This window comes from Chenopodium album, chromosome 23 (genome assembly GCF_948465745.1).
Source record: "Chenopodium album chromosome 23, dcCheAlbu1.1, whole genome shotgun sequence".
Classification (NCBI taxonomy): domain Eukaryota; kingdom Viridiplantae; phylum Streptophyta; class Magnoliopsida; order Caryophyllales; family Amaranthaceae; genus Chenopodium; species Chenopodium album.
This window is the reverse complement of record NC_137856.1, coordinates 29,575,329-29,596,203: the sequence shown is the minus strand read 5'-3', so window position 1 is coordinate 29,596,203 and position 20,875 is coordinate 29,575,329. Positions and strand designations below refer to the sequence as shown.

The 20,875-nt window shown below is 34.3% G+C and overlaps 2 protein-coding genes across 3 annotated transcripts; both read left to right on the top strand.

Annotated features, from left to right (window-relative positions):
• Positions 1-136: 136 nt before the first annotated feature.
• LOC145609737 (mitogen-activated protein kinase homolog MMK1-like) lies at positions 137-9,684 on the top strand. The gene is made up of 6 exons (XM_081665199.1): positions 137-522; positions 620-749; positions 4,999-5,136; positions 6,251-6,583; positions 6,904-7,084; positions 9,140-9,684. The coding sequence occupies exons 1-6, from the start codon at positions 269-271 to the stop codon at positions 9,313-9,315; spliced, it is 1,212 nt and encodes a 403-aa protein (XP_081521325.1). The 5' UTR covers positions 137-268; the 3' UTR covers positions 9,316-9,684.
• A 3,686-nt stretch (positions 9,685-13,370) lies between these two features.
• Positions 13,371-19,960, top strand: LOC145606714 (eukaryotic translation initiation factor 2 subunit gamma-like). Of its 2 annotated transcripts, none has more exons than XM_081662541.1 (9): positions 13,371-13,564; positions 14,715-14,849; positions 14,938-14,999; positions 15,892-16,004; positions 16,189-16,291; positions 17,218-17,445; positions 17,542-17,760; positions 18,504-18,764; positions 19,441-19,960. In XM_081662541.1, exons 2-9 carry the CDS (start codon positions 14,744-14,746, stop codon positions 19,741-19,743), a joined length of 1,395 nt encoding a protein of 464 aa, XP_081518667.1. In that variant the 5' UTR covers positions 13,371-13,564; positions 14,715-14,743; the 3' UTR covers positions 19,744-19,960. The 2 variants fall into 2 exon arrangements, with proteins under 2 accessions (XP_081518667.1, XP_081518666.1); XM_081662540.1 differs by having other exon boundaries at positions 13,372-13,564; positions 14,705-14,849.
• Positions 19,961-20,875: the final 915 nt, after the last annotated feature.

The window sequence follows — 20,875 nt, the reverse complement described above, 5'->3', positions numbered from 1 at the left end:
CTCAATCTATTAAGTACTTAAACAACCCAATCTAGTTAACCACTTACCTTATTCTACCTTTTATCTTACTTTAACAAACAATCAATAATAATAATCAATGAATTAATATTCATACTCATATCAACATTAACATAAACATAAATCAATAAATCATCATTTTACACATAAAAATAAGCAGCTTAACTAAGAGAGAGAAAATAAGAAAAAGAAAAAACAGTAAAGAGATCCCCATTTTCCAATTCTAGGGTTTCAGAGAGCTCAACCAACCATGGATGCCTCAGCTACTCAACCCTCCGACACCGACATGATGGACGCCGCCGGAGTTCCGCCGGAAAACCACCCTCCTCCGTCGTCCGATCAATCGCAGCCGCCGCAACAACAGCAGCAGGTTAGTATTCCGGCGACACTTAGCCATGGCGGAAAGTTTATTCAATACAACATTTTCGGGAACATCTTTGAGGTTACTGCTAAGTACAAGCCCCCTATTATGCCTATTGGAAAAGGCGCTTATGGAATTGTTTGGTAATTGGATTTTTCTCTTCTCTCGTGTTTGATTGTTTTGTTGTTGTTTGATTTGATTGTGGTTGATTTTGGATTTGGGGGTTTGTTTGTTGTGCAGTTCGTCGTTGAATTCAGATACGAATGAACATGTTGCGATTAAGAAGATTGCGAATGCGTTTGATAATAAAGTGGATGCTAAGAGGACTTTGCGTGAGATCAAGCTTCTTAGGCATATGGATCATGAAAACGTCAGTGAGTGATTATTTGTATTTTAAATTTCAGTTTTCGGGTTTTTTTGTTTATCTAGTTGATCAATGTTTTAGCTGTTGGGATTTATTATGTTGTTTGGTGGTATCGTGACGGTTCACTCATTGAACTTGTTTTTTTAATTCTCTAGACAGTATTTACTTGAGCTCATTGATTACATAATCTAAGAACTGGGGTTGATCAACAAAAAAGTTGTAAACTTGAGGCGCTATAGATATCGGTAGCTTTTCTTCTTAGTTTATAGGAGTGATTGAAGATATTGGAGTGGACATAGGACAACTTAAATCACTAAAGTTGTTATGTTTCTTTATCGCTTTTTTGTTGTTTGGGGCATTGAAAGTCATAATCTTTCTGTGGAGGATCATACTCTGCAATATCGAAGAAGGATTATAGTCGGATCAAGGTTTTTTTGGCTTATGAAGAAGTAGTCATTTTGATGAATGATCAAGTTTTTTTGGCTTATGAAGAAGTAGTCATTTTGATGAATAATCATAACGCTGATGGGATCGGTTAGGTAATAACTGTAAGTTTTTTTTGGGATATTATTGATCATGAATTTCTTAGATACTTTCGTAATGGATTTCGGAGGTTGTCAAGATTATTTCCATTTAATAAATGAGGGTGAATTATTCAAAAGCTACACCCAAGGGAAAATTAAACATTATGCATAACACTTGCTATTAATATGTAACAGCTTGTGGTTGGAGTGGGTTGTGATCTTCTTATTCAAAAGTTACATTATATACGTTTTGTCAAATCCTATCTGACGTGTTCACTTAACAAATTTGGGAGTATCTTTATGAGTGTAACTATGAAAGGCGTTGGAGAGTTGATACTTTATACTAGACCATGCCAGATATGTGAGTTGATGAAAGATATTTGTTATGGGATATATTTTTGTAAGCCAAGTGAAGCCCTAAGAAGTTTGGGTTACGTTGAGATTCGTCGTCTTAAGGAGAGAATCAGGGGGAAAAAAGCAACACAGCATGGTCAAATTTTTTTGGTTGGGCTTTATGTTCATATATCATTTGAAACTATAATAATCTGGGCTGTTAGCCTAGTGAAATGATGTACAATATTTAATTGAAAGTATACTGCATATATGAAAGATACAATAGTTTTTCATTTTTAGAATTTTCTGAGTGCATGTAGAGGCGGTAACTATTAAATAAAAGATTAGGTCTAGCATTGGCTTTCAGGAGATTAAGTGGACAAATTTTATGTGCCTTTTTCATTCTTCATTTGCTTGGATATCTGTTGTAAATCTTTCAGAATATTTGCAAAATCAATGTACTTGATCAAGCGATTAAAAGATCCATTGTTGATTGATCATATTTTGCGGATGCTCAGGTGTAGTTTGATACTTTGATGTGCTAGATTCCTGCAGTTTCTGCCCAATAAATGCTTAGAGTAATTAATGCTGACCATAATACCTATTTGCCTGCGACTGGGTATGGATTTTTAATTCATTACCTAATTTATGAAATTATGCCATGAATGTACTACTTTCATGTTATAATTTGCTTTTTTCGGTTCATGCTGGGATTACGGAATTAAGTAACATTGATGCTGACCTTGAAGGGAAATAGAGGGGAAGATAAATACGGAAGTAAAAAGGACAGTATATATTCCTAACAAAGTTGGTATACACATAATGGCTGTGAAAATGATACTTTCTACAAAGACAATAGGGTGCTTAGTAATTTCACAGACATTTGCACCTCCAAACAGGAAATTGGCAGAAAAGGAAGGTGATTAAGGTGATCGATTGATTCGAAAAGAAGATCCTTAAATTAAAGTCAAGTAGAGATATCCTAAGTACGTGATTACAAAAGTATGTGCTATTGCTCAACACTGTAGTACACCGTTTTTTGTGGGACCACCTAAATCTGAAATTTCCCACCATCTTTATTTTCTATATACAGCCAAAAGAAGGTGTGTATGGTTGCCTGTTGGTGGGGCAGAAGATTGGATTCAAGTGTTAATTAATGATGTTAGGAGGTAGTGATATTGCGAAATCTTATGTGTTAAGTAACATTGCAGAATTTGGTGTGATTATACAATTAATACCATCTTCTTCGCTGCAATTGAATGTTCATTTTTTCAAAAACATTAACTCTCTTGTCTAAATTTGTATAAGCGTATTTTCAGTATACTTGGCCTTCACAAAGATTTTTTTTTCCCTGTTTATTGTGTGAAGCATAGCTAAAACGACTATTAGCTTCGTCACCCCCCCCCCCACTTTGTTATTGTCTTTTCTAATTGATAGACAAAATTTTTCGAGAAAGTCCTTGATTCTACCAAGTCAGAAGATAAAGATCTATTTTGACAACTTTTTAGGATCCATGGTTAAATTTAAAATTTGTCACTTGTAATTGATTCTAGTTTGTTCTTTTGTTTCATAAAGACCTATATTATTTTGGATATCTTTGTCTTAATATCCATTTCAAACACTTTACACCCTAACAATAGTATGAAATCGTTACCCGACACTTCAACTTTCAGCTAAGTACCTCAACAATCTTAAATAACTTATTCATGGAGAATAAAAATGTTATTAAATTGGGCAAGTGAATATCTTGTTTTTGTGATTTATGCTCTTAAATGGGCTTTGGGATTTAATATTTATAAGGTCTTGCAAACAAGTCTATCTGAAATACGTATTGATGAATCTGTAGCATGAAAAGTGCATGCAATTTTATTGAAGTTAGGAATATCTTTTGATGAATGTCATATCCAATTTTAGGAGCTAGGGCTACATTTTCTTGTTTGGCTACCAAAGCCTTGACATGTCATATATGTGGATATGTTTCCATACCCGTAGCTTGTACCTGTCTGAGTAACATGGGATACGGATAAAAAGTTGGGTGCTTCTAGAGACATCCTAGTAAGTTGAGAAGTTGTCAATTTAAATGATCCTACATACATCTCACTTCAACTAGTTGGCAATATCTCATAAGTGATATTCTCTCTTAGCTGTTGACTTTAACACTTTGTTTGGATAGTAAGAAATGGAAGGAAAAGAAGAGAAGAGAAATGGAGGGGGACAAAATCTCTTGTTTGGGTAAAAGATTGGGGGAAGGAGAGGGAGGGATCTATTTTCCCTCTCTATAATAACCATAGTCTCTCCAAAATTGGAGAGATTTGGAGGGAAAATGGAGCTCACCTCCCCCTCCCTTTCTTTTCCCTTCCCTTCTTTTCTTTACTTCTTTGCTATCCAAACAAATCGTAATATTCCAGCTTTCCAGGTTTTCTGGTTGCCAAGTCAACTTGAAATGCATGCAGTTTCTTTGCTTGATGTCCTTATTTGGTCGATTTGTTCTTTCATGCTTACATTATTTCCCACTGGCTGCGCTAATAAAATCTTGATATTATAATGCCCTTATATGGTCGGTTTTTTTCTTCATGCTTACATTAATTTCCACTGGCAGTGCTAGTAGATCTTGATATTATGATGTTTAGAAATTCATACCCTCTTTTCCATAAGTATCAGGGGCACGGTGGATTATTTAGCTGATTTTTTGATCCTCTTTGTAGGACAGTAACAGTATAAGAAACATCTTTGACATTCTATCATACTTCCTCCGTTTTTTTTAGATGCATCACTTTTGAATCCACGGATTCCAAAAATTGCCTAGGAATCCGTGGATTCAAAAGTGAGATAGAGAGAATTTATTAACTAAACAAGAAAGTGATGCATCCAAATTGAAGCTTCCATTAATAGAAAGTGATGCATAAAAAAATAAAAATTAAAAAAAAAAAAAACGGAGGAAGTATTTACTTAGCTAAGAAAAGGTTGTCCTTGACAGCAGGTCTTGTGTCTATCTTTCAAAATGGTGTAAGCCTCAAGGTTTCTTGTAGTTGCACTATCCATGTTCATATTTGGATGATTTCCATCGGCCTAGTCGGTTACGGAACCAAATTAACAGACATTTATTTTTCTACATCTTAGCAATCTTTACTTGTTAATTTGCTCCTATAATTTGGCCTAGAAGATCTAGTATATTTCTAATCTTGTGATGGACTATTATAACTGCTTGCATGCCTCGACTGGTAAGCATTTGTATTTACATTCTGATTGTTTTATTTTTAAGTTTCTCCTTGATTCTCCACTTGTTGATCAACTCATGATTAGGTAGTTTTGTAAATTTTTTAATTTTATCTTCTTTCCAAGACTTCCATGAAATTTGCTCTGTAAGTGTTCATTTTTGCTTTGCAATCTTCTTGCAGGTTGTTGCAATTAGAGACATAATACCACCTCCTCGAAGGGAGGCGTTTAATGATGTATATATTGCATATGAACTGATGGACACTGATCTTCATCAAATCATCCGTTCAAACCAAGGATTATCAGAAGAGCATTGTCAGGTATCATCTTAGATAACACTCTTCGTAGGAGTTATCATCTTGTTGAGACTAGAAATATGACCAACTGTGATTTGCTGCATTCTTTACATGCATGTTGATAATCCTTACAGCTGTTCTTGTTCCTACTCTCTTATCCTGTGTATTTATCTGGGACAGTTTGACTTTTTTGTCAATTCCTTCATAGCATGATCGATGGAGGTGCATAGCAAGGCTTGGCTCCAAGTCTCCAACCTGTTTAGTTAGAACGATTAGGAAGAAATTGCTTATTTGCATGAATACAGACCTATATAGTGTATTAGTCACTTTTGGTCTGAAGAGGGTCTGTTGTTTATGATGATATCAGATACCTATTTTAGAATTTGTACTTTTGTAGTTCAACTTCCTAATATTCAATAAAGAGGGTGTGCATTATTTACGTTTCTGTAGATTTATTTAACTTTTCTTCAGTCCCAATCTATGAACGTAGAGCCTCAACATAGAACTGCTGTTCACCACCTTTATGTATCTTGATTGAGACACCTCATGACCTCAAGATGTCTTAGCTAGAACCTTATCATAACAGCTGGAAAATGGATACTCTTTGCACTATCTCGCCTTCAGGAGCTCTCTTTTATTTCCTTGCCTAGTTCATGAATACAAAGTTGTGCGTGTAATTATGATGAATTGTGTGTAGTGTGGTACTTGCTGATTTTGTGCCTGAAAAATGAATTTTGTTATACTCTTCAACTTTGCTTCTAGAACATGCCTAACCCCCCCCCCCCCCCCCCCAACACAACATACACACTGAGTTGAATTAATAATTTCAGGATCTCCAATCATATCTTTTACTAGGAGTCTAGGATATCCTCCTTGACCTTATAAAGTGGCTTATCTTTATTCTCTCGTTTTGAAAATGAACACTCACCATGGAAGTACTATGATTTTTCAACCAAGTGACAAAGCCTTGATAGCAGATTATGTGAATTAGTGTTTGCTGAATGTTGTGAAGTGGACACTTGTTTAGGGATGGAAGGAGTACTATTTGTACATGTCTGTGTTAAAAAATTGTATTCCTCATGACCTCATCTACTGAATTGTGGTTTGCTCATTTTTTTCGACAAATATCCTTTTGCAGTACTTTCTCTACCAGATATTACGTGGATTGAAGTACATTCACTCTGCCAATGTTCTTCACCGGGATCTAAAGCCTAGCAATCTTTTGCTTAATGCCAACTGTGATTTAAAAATATGTGATTTTGGACTAGCTCGAGTAACATCAGAGACTGATTTTATGACTGAATATGTTGTGACAAGATGGTATCGAGCACCAGAATTATTATTGAATTCTTCAGATTATACAGCAGCTATCGATGTATGGTCTGTAGGCTGTATATTTATGGAGTTGATGGACCGTAAGCCTCTATTTCCAGGCAGAGATCATGTGTACCAGTTACGCCTGCTCATGGAGGTATATTGATCGTGAGACGAGTCTTTTTATTGTATATTATTATTTCTCTTCTTGCAGTTTTAGATTTTTATGTTGAGTTTTTTTTTTTCGATTTCTATGCCAATTATACCAGAACTTCTAGTCAGCATGAGGAAGAAAATGGTGGGTTTTCATCTGTGGCATTAGCTAGCTTGACAAACATATTCTTCTTTATTTATTTCTATTGGATAGCCTTCTGTTCTTGAAATCTTTAGTCTACAAACCTTTTTTTTGAACCAGTTTTCTTTGCTGTAGCAGTGTAATTCCTGGCTAAAAGTGTATTTTGACTTTTTACTTTGCAGCTGATTGGCACCCCTTCAGAACATGAGCTAGGATTTCTTAATGAAAATGCTAAAAGATATATTCGTCAGCTCCCTCCATTTAGAAGGCAGTCATTATCTGAGAAGTTTCCACATGTACATCCAGCAGCTATTGATCTTATTGAGAAGATGTTGACATTTGACCCCAGACAGAGAATAACAGGTAAATTGAATTTATCTCCGAAAGATGATCCATTTGGAAATGAGCTTAACTTTCATGGTGTCAATTATCAAGACATGGATACACTAATGATTAATTTTATATTAATTTAATATTTTAGAGAGAATTTGGCAGAGCTGTAGAATAGAGCAAGATTCGAATAACTTGTAAATATTACATAAGGGAGATGAAATGCATCCTAAGTAACTAACTGGACATTGAATATTGGATAGAATGCACATAACAAATGTTGCTTGTGTGAAATTCGGCTGATGTTTCAGTGTGGGATTGATTTAGTATAATGTGGCAATATAAATTAGGGGCAGTTGAAGCTCAAGTGTGATAAATTCAGTTTTCACATTGTCTTAACCCCTTATAATAAAGGATATGGCATGTTTGTATAGAAAGACTCTTAATAATAGTTGTGTTATTTCTATGATCTCCTAGTCAAAATCTTACTATTTAAAAATATTAGTACATTGCTATTTATAGGTGGCTGAGGGTAAAGGACCAAAAACTCATGCTGTAGACCTATCATGGATCCATTTATCTACATAGTCAAGGAAGAACTTAAAACTGTAATTCATGGCATCAGCAATACAAAAGCCTAAAAAGAAATTTAAGCCTTGCTTAGGGGATGTTATACCCTCAAAAACCTGTTGGTTTTTTCTCTTGTTTTCCAAGTTCACCACAAAATTGCCAACAATACCATCTTCCACTTCATAAAGCCAATCATTTTTCAATTAACTAGGTGATTTTCCAAGATAATGTAAATAAGTGCTGGATGTTAATGCTTTTTATTATTCAAATACCCTCCTTGGAGCATGCAGCGTAGCATTTTAATATTTCAATCCTTAAGTAGATTATGGATATTATGATTCAAGGCTCACAACAAATTGGTTTTATGATGCAGTGTGATTATTAGTGATCAACTGGACTTGACTGTGCATACGTGATTCTCAAACAGTGGCTTTCTTTCTTTTTTAAAACATCAAGTTGAGTTACAACTAGTGTTTCCTAATTTGCTAGTATGAGAACAAGATTCATATTGGTTCACAATTCAGTATCTAATTTGTTGAATTGGGTGAAAAATTATCAATTTGCTATATAGTTGCCTAATACTAGTAGACTGGTAACTTTTGATAGCATACCCCCGGCCCCCTTGTCTCTATACTCCTTTGTTAGTGGGTGTTGCATACAACTTAATTGTTAAAAAACCTCATGATACTCTGTCTCGCCTTTCAAGGGCCCCATTGGCTTTAAACCGGTTGACTGCAGTGTATGGCCTGCCAGACGAGAGTGACACTAAGGACAGCTTATATGACCCTATGATAATTTCCCTATCATGAAGCAATGACCAATTGCCTTAGTACGGGTCTGTCTAGGATTTATTTTTAATAACCAATTGTTCAAGACTTCAAGAGTGCTGTGCCATCTATTATTTATTGTCTCCACTAGAAGAAAAATTGGCAATCTACTGGCTTATTAGGACAAGTAGGTTAGTAGGTAATTGCACTTGGTACTCCACAACCTACTAACAGTACTCCAAAACCTACTAACTTGATCAATCTGGTATAAGCTGTCTTTATGGGTTGTGTACCTACTAACCTATTGAAAAAGTAGACCTAGTCATATGCATTTTTTCTGCTAATTGGATATTATATCATATTTTACGACTTGTTTCCCTATAAAAAATTGTTTTTTTTTGTGTGTGTGTGTGTGTGTGTGTGTGTGTGTGTGTATTTATGATATTGTTAGATGCTTACTTGAGTTTGTGTTGTGTTGCCTACCTAATTTTTTGAAGTATAAATCTTTATTTTTGATACTAAGCTTTTCAAGCAATTAACCACAATTTTATACTTCTCTTCGATATAACTTGACCTATGAAAACATTTACCAAAACACTTTACAATCCAAGCAGGAAATTTTTATGTTCACGCCAAATCCCACAAAAAGGAGAGATGGAAAATACTTTCATCGGCTTTATTAATACACCTGATATCTGATTTGGGAATTATTTTCATTAGCCATAATTTTCTATTATGTTGTGTATTTCAGTTGAAGATGCTCTAGCACATCATTACCTGAACTCGCTGCATGACATCAGTGACGAGCCAATATGCATGTCTCCCTTTTGTTTTGATTTTGAGCAACATGCTTTGTCGGAGGAGCAGATGAGGGAATTGATCTATCGCGAGGCTCTTGCATTTAATCCTGAATTTCAACAGGAGTAAAATCTTGGTTATGGCATTACAATGGCTAACTTTTCATATGGTCCTGTCAGGCTGTCATCTTTCCTTTCTGTACATATAATGTCCTGTCCAGAATTGGATGGATTTGTGTTTTAGAATTTTACTCCGCATAATTCAGGGCATTTATGATGAAAATATTGTTTGTATGAGTGTAATTTATTTTTCTCTTTTAAATTCCGAGGGCCTTGAAAGCTTATAGCTTCTTGTAAACATTGTGTTGGCCAATTGCGTTTTTCAATTTTTTTTTTTTTCTTCTATCCATTAATTGTATTAGATGTTTGTTATGAAAAACAAGGCTAATATAGCCATTAATCTCAATATTCCACCCTAAGATGAACCGTGTTTAATCTCTCATAAAGCATGTATGCACATTGTATGATAATTTCTATTTCGAGTATGTGATCATTATGTTCTGATATGAAAATTGGATACTTGACATAATGGCCTTATTTCTCCAATCTTGATATTGGATGCAATTGCCATGTACTACCTATATTACAATAGATCATTAGGATTTTAATTGTCATCTGAAAAGAAAAAAAATAAATTACATTTTTCATAAGATAAGTTGAATGAAGGAATATACTTATTGATGAAGATTAACAACACTATTGATTGTTTGTGGTGTGACAGATTAATTGGAGGCTTTAACAGGTTGCCTATTGTCTTCTCTTTTATATACACTAGCGTAGTGCCTCGTGCGACGCACGAGCGTAGTGCCCGTGCGACGCACGGTTTATAAATCAAATTATTAGAACCTCGTAAGAAAAAAACAAAGATAATTCAATTAGGGCTCATTTACTAATAGTCTATACAAAAATGAGAGTGAGGGATAGCTTAAGTGGTTAGAGCTTCCTTCCCGATTCCACGAGATCTGAGGATTGATTCTCACCCCGCCCTTGTGGCTCTCTAAACACCAAAAAAAAATAGTTGATACAAAATAAAGGAACGTAATTTGAATAGTATTAAATTATTTGTATTTTTTTTTGTGTAATTTTATTTTATTAATTGAAAAATAAATGAATATTACTCCATATTATAACTATATAAGAAAAATTGACTCATTCATTTACTATCTCCCGTAGAGAAAAAAAAAAAAAGAGTAAAATTTACTTGTCATACCTTCCACTTCAGTAGCTACAATCTAATACGAAGTACATGTTTTACCAGTCATTCAAAATTTATAACATCTAACTTAACTAATTAATGGTTTAGAACATGTGAGGACTAATTTAGAGCATTTGATTTAATTTTGAACACCTGGGAAAATTTTAGAACATCATATTTAAAATTTAGAACATACGAGTAAAAATTTAGAATATGTGTGTAAAAATTTAGAACATAAAAAGTGTTCTCACATAAGATAAATTCTCACATAAAGGAAGGGCTATCTCTCTCTCTCTCTCTCTCTCTCTCTCTATGAGAGAGATTAAATTAGTTAAATTTGTTGTAAATAAAGGACTAGTCTAGTATAAACCGTATAAAAATATTTAAGTAAGATTAAAAAAATAATCTCACAAACAATGGAACAATATCGATGCGTCGTGATGCATATCACTGACTTGAAAACGAATTTTCGGCGCAACCAAGGTGCTCTGGCACGAACCCTAAGGTTAACACACCACTTCCACACAAAGACATTTTTGAGTTGAAGGTATGAGTCAAGTAACTTATATTATGCCTAATAGAGAATGTGTTTAGACTATTGTGCTTGATGTACTTTTCAAGTGTAAAAATCAGAAGAAGAGGAAAAAAAAAAAAAAAAAAAGAGGCTTCTTCTATGTATAGAGAAACATGAAAGAACATAGAAGAAGAATCCAAGCATCAAGGGAGGTGAATAATCACCCTAAACATTCTCTTAAATGGGGGGTTATGAGAGTTACTTATCAAGAGAATTATGGTGGTGAATAATCATCTTAAACATCCTATTAAATTGGGGGTTATAAGAATTACTCAAGAAATGACATGGCGCCACATCATGTGCCTAGTCATGATGACACGTGGTGGACTCATGTCTTACCATTGAGTTTATATATATATATATATATGCACATCTTGACTTGTAAAACAGATGAAAGCTTTTCTCAAATTAAAACCTTCATGTGCTATGTAAAGATGGTTGGTGGCTAGGGCTGTACACAGTTTGGTCTGGACCGTAACCAAATCATACCAAACCGTATTATAGCGGTTTGGTTTGGTTTACGGTTTGGAAAAATATGGTTTGGTTTCGATTTTTGGGGAAATATGGTTTGCGGTTTGGTTTGGTTTGGTTTTTCGAAAATTATAAACCAAACCAAACCAAACCGTAAACAGTAAACCGCATTTTAATATTTATATAATTTTTAATTAAATTAAAATAGTTATTATATATTATAAAAAAATTAAGAAAAACAAAACAAAAACATGAAAAATCATTAGAAGACTATACGGTCAGTATACTATTATACTCTATACTCATTCTCAAATATCAATACTTATAATTCAATAGGTCATATAACTCATATTGCTCTTATTAGCACTTGATTAGCTAGTTGTTATTTTTATTAAAACTTTGTAGTAAAATTTAATCCCTTTGGGCTAATTATTTAAACTTTATTATAAATTTATCAAAATTTGATAATTTTTTAGGAAAAAATGTTGTCTCATCATAAACCGCAAACCAAACCGCACCAAACCGCATTATTACGGTTTGGTTTGGTTTGGTTTCAATACTAATATGGTTTGGTTTGGAAAATTGACCAAACCGTATTTTGCGGTTTGGTTTGGTTTAGACTCAAACCGCACCAAACCAGACCATGTTCACCCTTATTGTTGGCCATGTCGAGCCCACATTCTTTGGCCCACGAGCTACTTGTCGTGTCCAATTTCCAAAATTATGACTCGTGCCTGACACAAGCCCACATGCCACCATGTTGTGCCTAAATCAATTACTATTAGGTTTAGCATACTTTGTTATTCCTCTTCTCAAATAAAGTAGCATGTCGTGCCTTTTTGTGATGGGTCATGTCAAGCCTTGGCTCAACCTGACTCAATGCCATCTTTAGTGCTATGTGAAACTCATTTTTTTTAACTAATTTTGATTTTCATGTAATCTCCGTAGGTTAACAAGCATGGAAATATCATGTCAAAAAAAAAGAAAAAGAAATAAACATACATAGAAATAGATTTCAGTAGACTTCTACTAATTAGATTTGAGCTAGACTAGGTTTCTAAAACAACTTCCTTATCAGCTGATCTAAATATTTGATGATACAAAATAGATAAGTATACTTATAATATAAGCACTAAGGCCCCGTTCTCTTCACCTTAATTTTGCTGAACTGAAATTATTTTTACTGAACTGAAATTATTTTTGTTGAATTTAAATTATTTATACTGAACTTAAATTAATTTTACTGAACTAAAATATTTTTTGCTGAACTGAAATTATTTTTACTGATTTTCTATTATAATTTTTCTTTAAGAAAACTGAATTTTACTGAACTGGAATTATTTTTATTGAATCGAAATTAATTTTACTGAATTGAACTCATTTTTACTGAAGTGAAATTATTTTTACTTAATATTACTTTTTAAGGTGAAGAGAACAGGGCCTAAGGGCCTGTTCACATTTACTGAACTGAATTGAACTGATTGGAGCTGAATTGAACTGAACTGAATTGATTGGAGCTGAACTGAACTGAACTGAGCTGAAATGAATATTTTACGAGATAGGGAAATTAAGAAGTGGACTGAACTGAACTGAACTGAATTGATTAGAGCTGAACTGAACTGAAATTAAGTAAATGTGAACTAGCCCTAAGTATAAATGTATAATAAACAAAATAAATTTCATACCATTTTAGACTCGTTTTTTTTTTTTTTATTTTTTTTATTTTATATATATATATATATATATTTAGAGGATTTAGATTATTATTTTTTTTTCTTTTGAAAGAAAGGATTTAAAATTTTTAATTGACATACAATAGATATATTCCTCCAATTAATTAGATTCCACCTCCATAAAATAAAAGTAAAAAGGGAAAAAATAAGGTTTGGGAAGAACCCTAGAATTACCAAACCCTCAATTGTAATCTTCCGCCTCTATCGCCTATCTCCTTCACTCTCTCTCACTCATCATTCAACGGCGAAGACAACAACGAGCTCTTGCGCAGATTCCCAATTCTTCACTGCTATCTGATCAATCTGCTTTCTCTCTCCTCCACTCGATCTCTCTGATTTTTTTAAGGTTGGTAATTTCCCTTCCCCCTTAATTTCTCACATTTTTAGTCAATTTTTTTGTTTTGATTTGACCAAACTCTTCAATTCTCTTATGGGTTTTGTTAACTATGATAATGGGTTTGATGGGGTTTTTTTATTTTGGTAAAAATTTGGTTAATTTGTCAGCAATTAGGGTGAACTTTGATCTATTTTTAGGGTTCGAAATGTATCGATTTTGATGGTTTGAATGCACGTTTCCATTTTTAGAACTCTCCCAATTCTTTTTGCGAGTGTTATTAGGCTATTAGGTAAGATAATGGGGTTGTTTTTTTATTGGGTAAAGAATTGGTTAATATGTCAGCAATTATGGCTAACTTTGATCTATATGATTGGTCATCGTTTGAAATTTATCGTATTTGATGGTTTGAATTTATGTTTTTAATCTTAGTTTACCTAATTTCATTAGTTTTTGTAACCTGATTAATCTGGTGTATCTTTAATTGGGATTGAATTTAGTATTCTAGTTCTAGTGTATTATTATTGATGTTTGCATTAGAATCTTTTTGCTTAGGATTGTTTACAAATCAATAACAAAATGTGAATCAATTACTAAGGGGGTGTTTGGTATAAATGTTGTAAATGAAACGGAAAGGATTCAAATAAATAGGGAAAATGGTAATGATAAACATTACCTTTACTATGTGTTTGGTATCCTAGTGGAATGGAAACAATTCAAATTGGGTGATTTTGTTACCCTCCGCTAACGGTATATGTTACTTTTAACCCATACCAAACAACTAGAAATGGAAACAATTAACTGAATCCGTTTCCTACATCTAAAATTACTATACCAAATGCCCCCTAAATGTGGGCTATAGACATTCTTATTATTTGGACCTATTACTTTTGTATTAGCATTTACATCACACTGGTTATCTGGATATTGGTATAAGCTTAAGCTCGATGAAACAATTAACATGAAATGTGTTATGTGGTGTTTTCTTACCTTATCCCCTTCCCTTGCAAATCGATATATAAATGTAAGTGACCAAAATCCTATCGGTCTCCACAGATTAATATACAAAAGTATGTCCTAGATGTAAACATTGTGAGTTTTTTTGTAAAGAGTTGAGGACTCTACTTATTCGCTCAATAATGTCCATTAAAGGAATTTTTAGGGAGGGGAGTTTAGCCTACTGTGATCAATATGGCGCGCAAAGGATTGATGGAACAGGACTTGAGCAAGTTGGATGTGACAAAACTACATCCTTTATCACCCGAAGTTATTTCCAGACAAGCTACAATTAATATTGGTAATTCACATCTTAATAACAAATATATTCGGAAAAAAGTCTGCGTTCTGCTTACAAATCTGAAACATCCCCTTAACAATATTCGTAGGAACTATTGGTCATGTGGCCCATGGAAAGTCTACAGTTGTGAAGGCTATATCTGGTGTTCAGGTAAATTTTCCCCCCTACTCTCTCAAATCTCTATATTTGCACTCTTTATTTCTGATTTTTTATGAGATAATTGATGTTTACTGGGAAAGTGGATCTCTGTCTTTTATTCATTCGTAACCTGCTGCTCTATTATGGAATTTGGAACAAGGGATCTTGAGGGGGTATGTCTGATTGCAAGCTTACATGGTTTTGATGGTTGTGATCAAAGATCAGCAATTCTGGCCTGATGATGGTCTCAAAGAAGATGGAACTGATTTCTAGTCACTAAAGTGGGTTGTTGTGCTGTCCAATACTTGTCAAAATAGGTCAACCAACTTGTTTGGATTTTGGAAAGGGATTTAAGAAACGCCGAAGTTTCAGAGAAGTGTGAAAATTATTTTAAGAATGCAGAGGTTTTTGGAGGTTTTTGGAGGGTTTTGGATTATGACCCTTTTTGTATTACAGTGTCCTCTCCATTTTGATTTTCCGACATCATCACCATGTATGTTTATGGTGGTTATTGTGGTAGGAAGCTTCATGGGATCAAAGATCTTTACTTTTACTGGAGGGTTGAGTGTTGGAAATGGAAAAGGGTCGGTAGGGGGATTTGCACCAGAGATATAGGAATGTATTAGCAGGAGTGAGTTAAGGGATGAATTCTTGTTTTTACTTCAGCAATTAGGAGATTTTATTAGGGGTGTATATAGACGAGAAAGGGATCTAATTGCAACTAGATGGTGGGAGCAAGCCGTGTATTTGTTCAACTCGTTTGAGCATATCTCTTTGCTTCATGAATCATTGTGGTTGATTATTTGTGTTTGGTTTGGGAAAATGTTTTTTATACGCTTTTTTATTTATTTATTTATTTTTTTATATCCTTCTAGATCTCTTATATTATATTTATTTAATGCAGACTGTACGTTTTAAGAATGAGCTGGAGCGTAATATCACTATCAAGCTTGGTTATGCTAATGCCAAGATTTATAAATGTGATGATGATCGGTGCCCACGACCTATGTGCTATAAGTATGTTATCTGTTATGCCCTAATGATCAATAGAGTTGAGCTTATAATTCGACAATCATGAAATTGCTAAAATCTTGTGTTAGAGCCAGTAGAGTTGCTTGTTGCAGATGAATGATGTATATTGTAGCTCACCTCCTGTGTTGTAATTTTGATTTATGTTGATACATTGGCCAAACCTTTGTAGGGCATATGGAAGTGGAAAGGAAGACACCCCTATGTGTGATGTACCTGGATTTGAGAATGCTAGGATGAAGCTTCTGAGACATGTGTCATTTGTCGACTGCCCGGTAATGTCTTGCTGCGGTTAATATCCTCTTTCTCTAGGGAAATCTTTGGGGCAGTTCTCTCTGTTTGTGGCGCCTTTGATTACCCTTGGATTGCCTGGTTTTTATATGCCTTAGAGACTATTATCTCTATATGACTTTGCTCTTTATGATTTTCATGATTGGCATGTTTTTATGATGGGTGTGATACTTTCTCAGTTTCCATTCTAGTAAAAACTGGTCTTTTTCAAGACATTGCTTACCCAGTAGTCATTATTCAAGTTTATAATTTTTGTATAGCTTGATTTAGCTGTATACTATATATTCATTATGTTTATCTAGAAATCTTAGATTAAAAAAAAGAATCCTATGTTTTGAAGAAATATTTTGAAGCTCAATGGTAAATCTCTCATCCCTCACCACCCAACCTTAAGTTTAGGAATTTGATTCTCATCTCTCCTTACCTAGTTTGGGTGGTATGTCTTCTTTCCCAACGATTATGAGCAATCTTGGGGCTAGGGTTCCTCTGTGAGTTGGGGCCCACCCCTTCCCTAGGCTCATGTGGGTCAGTTCATCTCGTCTAGCTAATGATGAGGTTGAAAATTTGCTATGGTTAAGGAGCTAAATTATGGATCTTGATTTCAGTGTACTTACCACCTTGCCGATACATTTCATCTACTTAAAGGCATTTGTTATTAGCATGTGAGATTTGGTCGTTGTAGTAATTAACCTCTACATCCTTGTGTATACACTTTCTACTATTTGATTTGGCACATTAGTCCCCTTTCTCCTATTGATTGTCATCAATATTGCTAAAAAAGAGCAGTAGAAAGTTTTTTTTTGTTCTACTCTGTTTTTAGACAATTCTAATTAAAAACCTTTAGCATCTCTTTTTTCACAGAGATTTGGAATTTTGGTGATTTATGTATTTGAATATTTTTTTGTGTCAGGGTCATGATATTCTCATGGCTACTATGCTTAATGGAGCTGCTATTATGGATGGAGCTTTACTTCTTATTGCAGCCAATGAGAGCTGCCCCCAACCCCAGACATCTGAGCATCTTGCTGCAATTGAGATCATGCGACTTCAGCATATTATCATCCTCCAAAATAAGGTTGATCTCATACAAGAAAATGTTGCTATAAACCAGCATGAAGCTATTCAGAAATTTGTTCAGGTAACTTGTTTTGAACAGTCATCCAATTGTCCATATTCGTTTGGTAAAAAGGTGGCAAAGCTGAAGCATGTTTCTGATGGTCCTTGTTTTCTTCAGGGAACTGTTGCTGATGGAGCGCCTATTGTTCCAATTTCTGCTCAGTTGAAGTACAACATCGATGTTGTTTGTGAATACATTGTCAAAAATATTCCTATCCCTGAAAGAAATTTTGTCTCACCACCAAATATGATTGTGATCCGGTCTTTTGATGTTAACAAACCTGGATATGAGGTTGATGATATTCGAGGTGGTGTTGCTGGTGGAAGTATTTTAAAGGTTCCATTCTTTTTTTCAGTAGTAACAAATTTCACAGGGTTTGCTGTCTTATCTGCTATTGGCTTGTGCTTCCATTTTGGTATCATTGTTTCTTGAATATGGATGTTGGTGCGTTATCAGGACGTTTGTAGTATTTCGTGAATTGGTATGCATATACGTTATCCATTAGGATGGGAATCTAACCATAAGCTCTCTTTCTTTTTTTTTTTCTTTTTTTTTTTTTTCCTTTTAAACAGTGATTCATCTTTTATGGCTTTTTACTCTGCTTTGCATTCACAATTTATTGACAAATAGTACTTATATTACTGTTGAGAAGCCAGAAATTTAGTCTTCTGCTGGACTTTATCACTCTATATTGTTGCCCATTTATGAGATGTGTTATAAATATCATATTTCAATTGGAAGGCCTTGGTTATCTCTCTCTCTTTTTTTAAGATTTTTTTTCCCTGTTTTTTGCAGTGTTACTGTCTAATGTCTATCTTACTGCTCCATGTTTTATCATTACGACATTACAGAGTATACATGCTTCTATATGATGGCAGCCTGATGCTAAGCCATATCATTTGCAAATATTTGTGTTGGAGAATTTGAGATCAATGTGTTTTATTCTTTGATCTGATTCTACATGGTCTTCTTACTGAAAATGTTTAGCATATCTAAACGGAGGCCTTACAGAATTATCAATGGACAACATATTCGTGATACTTTGAGGAATCCTTCATTAAATGTGCTTTTGATTGCAGGGTGTTCTAAGGATAAACCAAAATATTGAAGTTCGACCTGGAATTGTTGTGAAGGATGATAGTGGCAACATTAAATGCACACCCATATACTCCAGAATTGTTTCATTGTTTGCTGAGCAGAATGAGTTGCAATTTGCTGTGCCAGGGGGTCTGATTGGGGTTGGAACAACCATGGATCCCACTCTAACCCGAGCTGATAGATTGGTAGGTCAGGTACTTGGTGAGGTTGGATCACTTCCAGATGTATACGTTGAGCTAGAGGTAATCTTTCTTTTTCCCCATAGCATATTTGTTCATCAATGTTCACTGTGCTTGCTCTTTTCATATATCAAGAATTCTCACGTCTTTTATCTACATCTCTCTCTCACTCTCTCTCTCTCTCATTGGTATGCGGGGATTTCAAGTTACTTGGATTTAGAGTTAATACTGAAATTGATAAAAACCTACTGTTTTAGTGAGTGATTTTAATTTTAGGGTTTGAGATTTCCCCCATAAATATATTTTTTTCTGAACAAAAGTTTGGATCATAAAGTAGGGAAAAACAAAATGAAAATATAAAATCTTTCTAATTAGTTGTCAGTTCTGGTTGTGAATTTAATACGGAGTTCTAATTGCATACCAATCATATCAAGTCTGTTATGAAGTGTTAATATCTGATACTTTTGAGGACCTGATCTGTGAATGAGATTTCATGTTGAGATTTCTTATAGAGAGGAAAAATGAACATGCACACAGCTTCTGCAAGCAAGAGTTGGTTGGTTGACTGATTAGATATTTTTTTAATCTTCATTTGTTAATGCTGCTACTGAATTGATTACGTCTTTTTTTCATCGAACCAAGAGTACAACTTGGAAAGTGTTTTTTTTTTTAATATTTTTTTTTTTTTTGGTATCTTTTTAAGCATTTTGGTTTTCTCAGCTTTCTCCCTATGTTACAGGTGAATTTCTTCTTGCTTCGGCGGCTGCTTGGTGTGAGAACCAAGGGAACTGAGAAGCAGGGAAAGGTCACGAAATTAACCAAGGCGGAGATTCTTATGTTGAACATTGGGTCCATGTCAACTGGTGCCCGTGTAGTCGCTGTCAAAAATGATTTAGCAAAGTTGCAACTTACATCTCCAGTTTGCACAAGCAAAGGAGAGAAGATTGCTCTGAGTCGGCGGGTTGAAAAACATTGGCGACTGATTGGGTGGGGACAGATTCAAGCTGGTATCACCCTTGAGATCCCACCCTGCCCCCTGTGAGTGAGGTTCAAGAAGTGAGAAAGAGAGACTAGATAGGACTAAGAAGTTCCGAGGAAATGTGGGTTGGGAGAGAGCTGTTGGGTACAATTTTTTTGAGATGGAGGAGAAAACCATTTCTCATGCTCGATTTTGGTTTATTTAGTAGTACATGTTTCAAGATATTAATTGCTCCTGATTCTATGAATGTTTTTGTTTTATGGTTATTACATGAGTTTGTTGTACAATATGGAGGCAAATCCAGTGCAAAAAATTTTCCGTGCAGCTCTCATGCTCTCAATCCATTACTGTCTTAAGTTACTAGTTTAGCCTACTTTCCTTCTTTTTTTTTGGTCTTTACATTCATTTTACATTTGTACAGCCCCACGTAATCAGAGTAGTGAAGATGATTATTTCATAGGAAGGGTTATCCGGAAGATAATTTCCTTAGGTTTTTTACACTTGTCTCTTGTGCTTAACCCATTAGCATTATAACTCGATCTATTCCAAAGCTTGAGGATAAGGGTTGGTCTCTTGTCACATACTCCCTCGATTTTTAATACTTGCAAGTTACAACACGATCAAACTATAAAATTTAAACTCACAACTTAGGGCTTGTTTGGCATCATTTTTAGTTTTCAGTTTTTGTTTTTTTGAAAACTAAAAACCAAAAACAGGAAACAAGAAAAAGGTGTTTTCACTTTTCTGTTGTCAGTTTTAAAAATTACCATGATTTTAATAAGTCTAAATAATTTTTGATTCGTTATGTGACATATAAAAAAAACCAAAAAACAGAAAACCACAGCGATGCCAAACGAACCCTTAATAATTTTTTATTGTTGGTAAAATTATTTAATTAAATTTTGCCATTTACCTAGTCTAACAATAATATATTCTTTAAAGCGTGTGTCAAAGTGTACTGCAAGTACATAAAAACAGAGTAATTATGAAACAATGTACCTCTCATCCATTGTTAACCTGAAATTAGCATCTGTAAATGGCACCTGAACAACTGCATTGATTAACATCAGACATCAGAAACATACTAGTTTGCTTGTTTGCCACCTAAGTCAGATAGGGCTTGTGCATTAGCAATTCCACTCATAAGTAGGGCTTCCTAATGTTTTTATTTTTCTTACCTTCTTTTTAAAAAAAT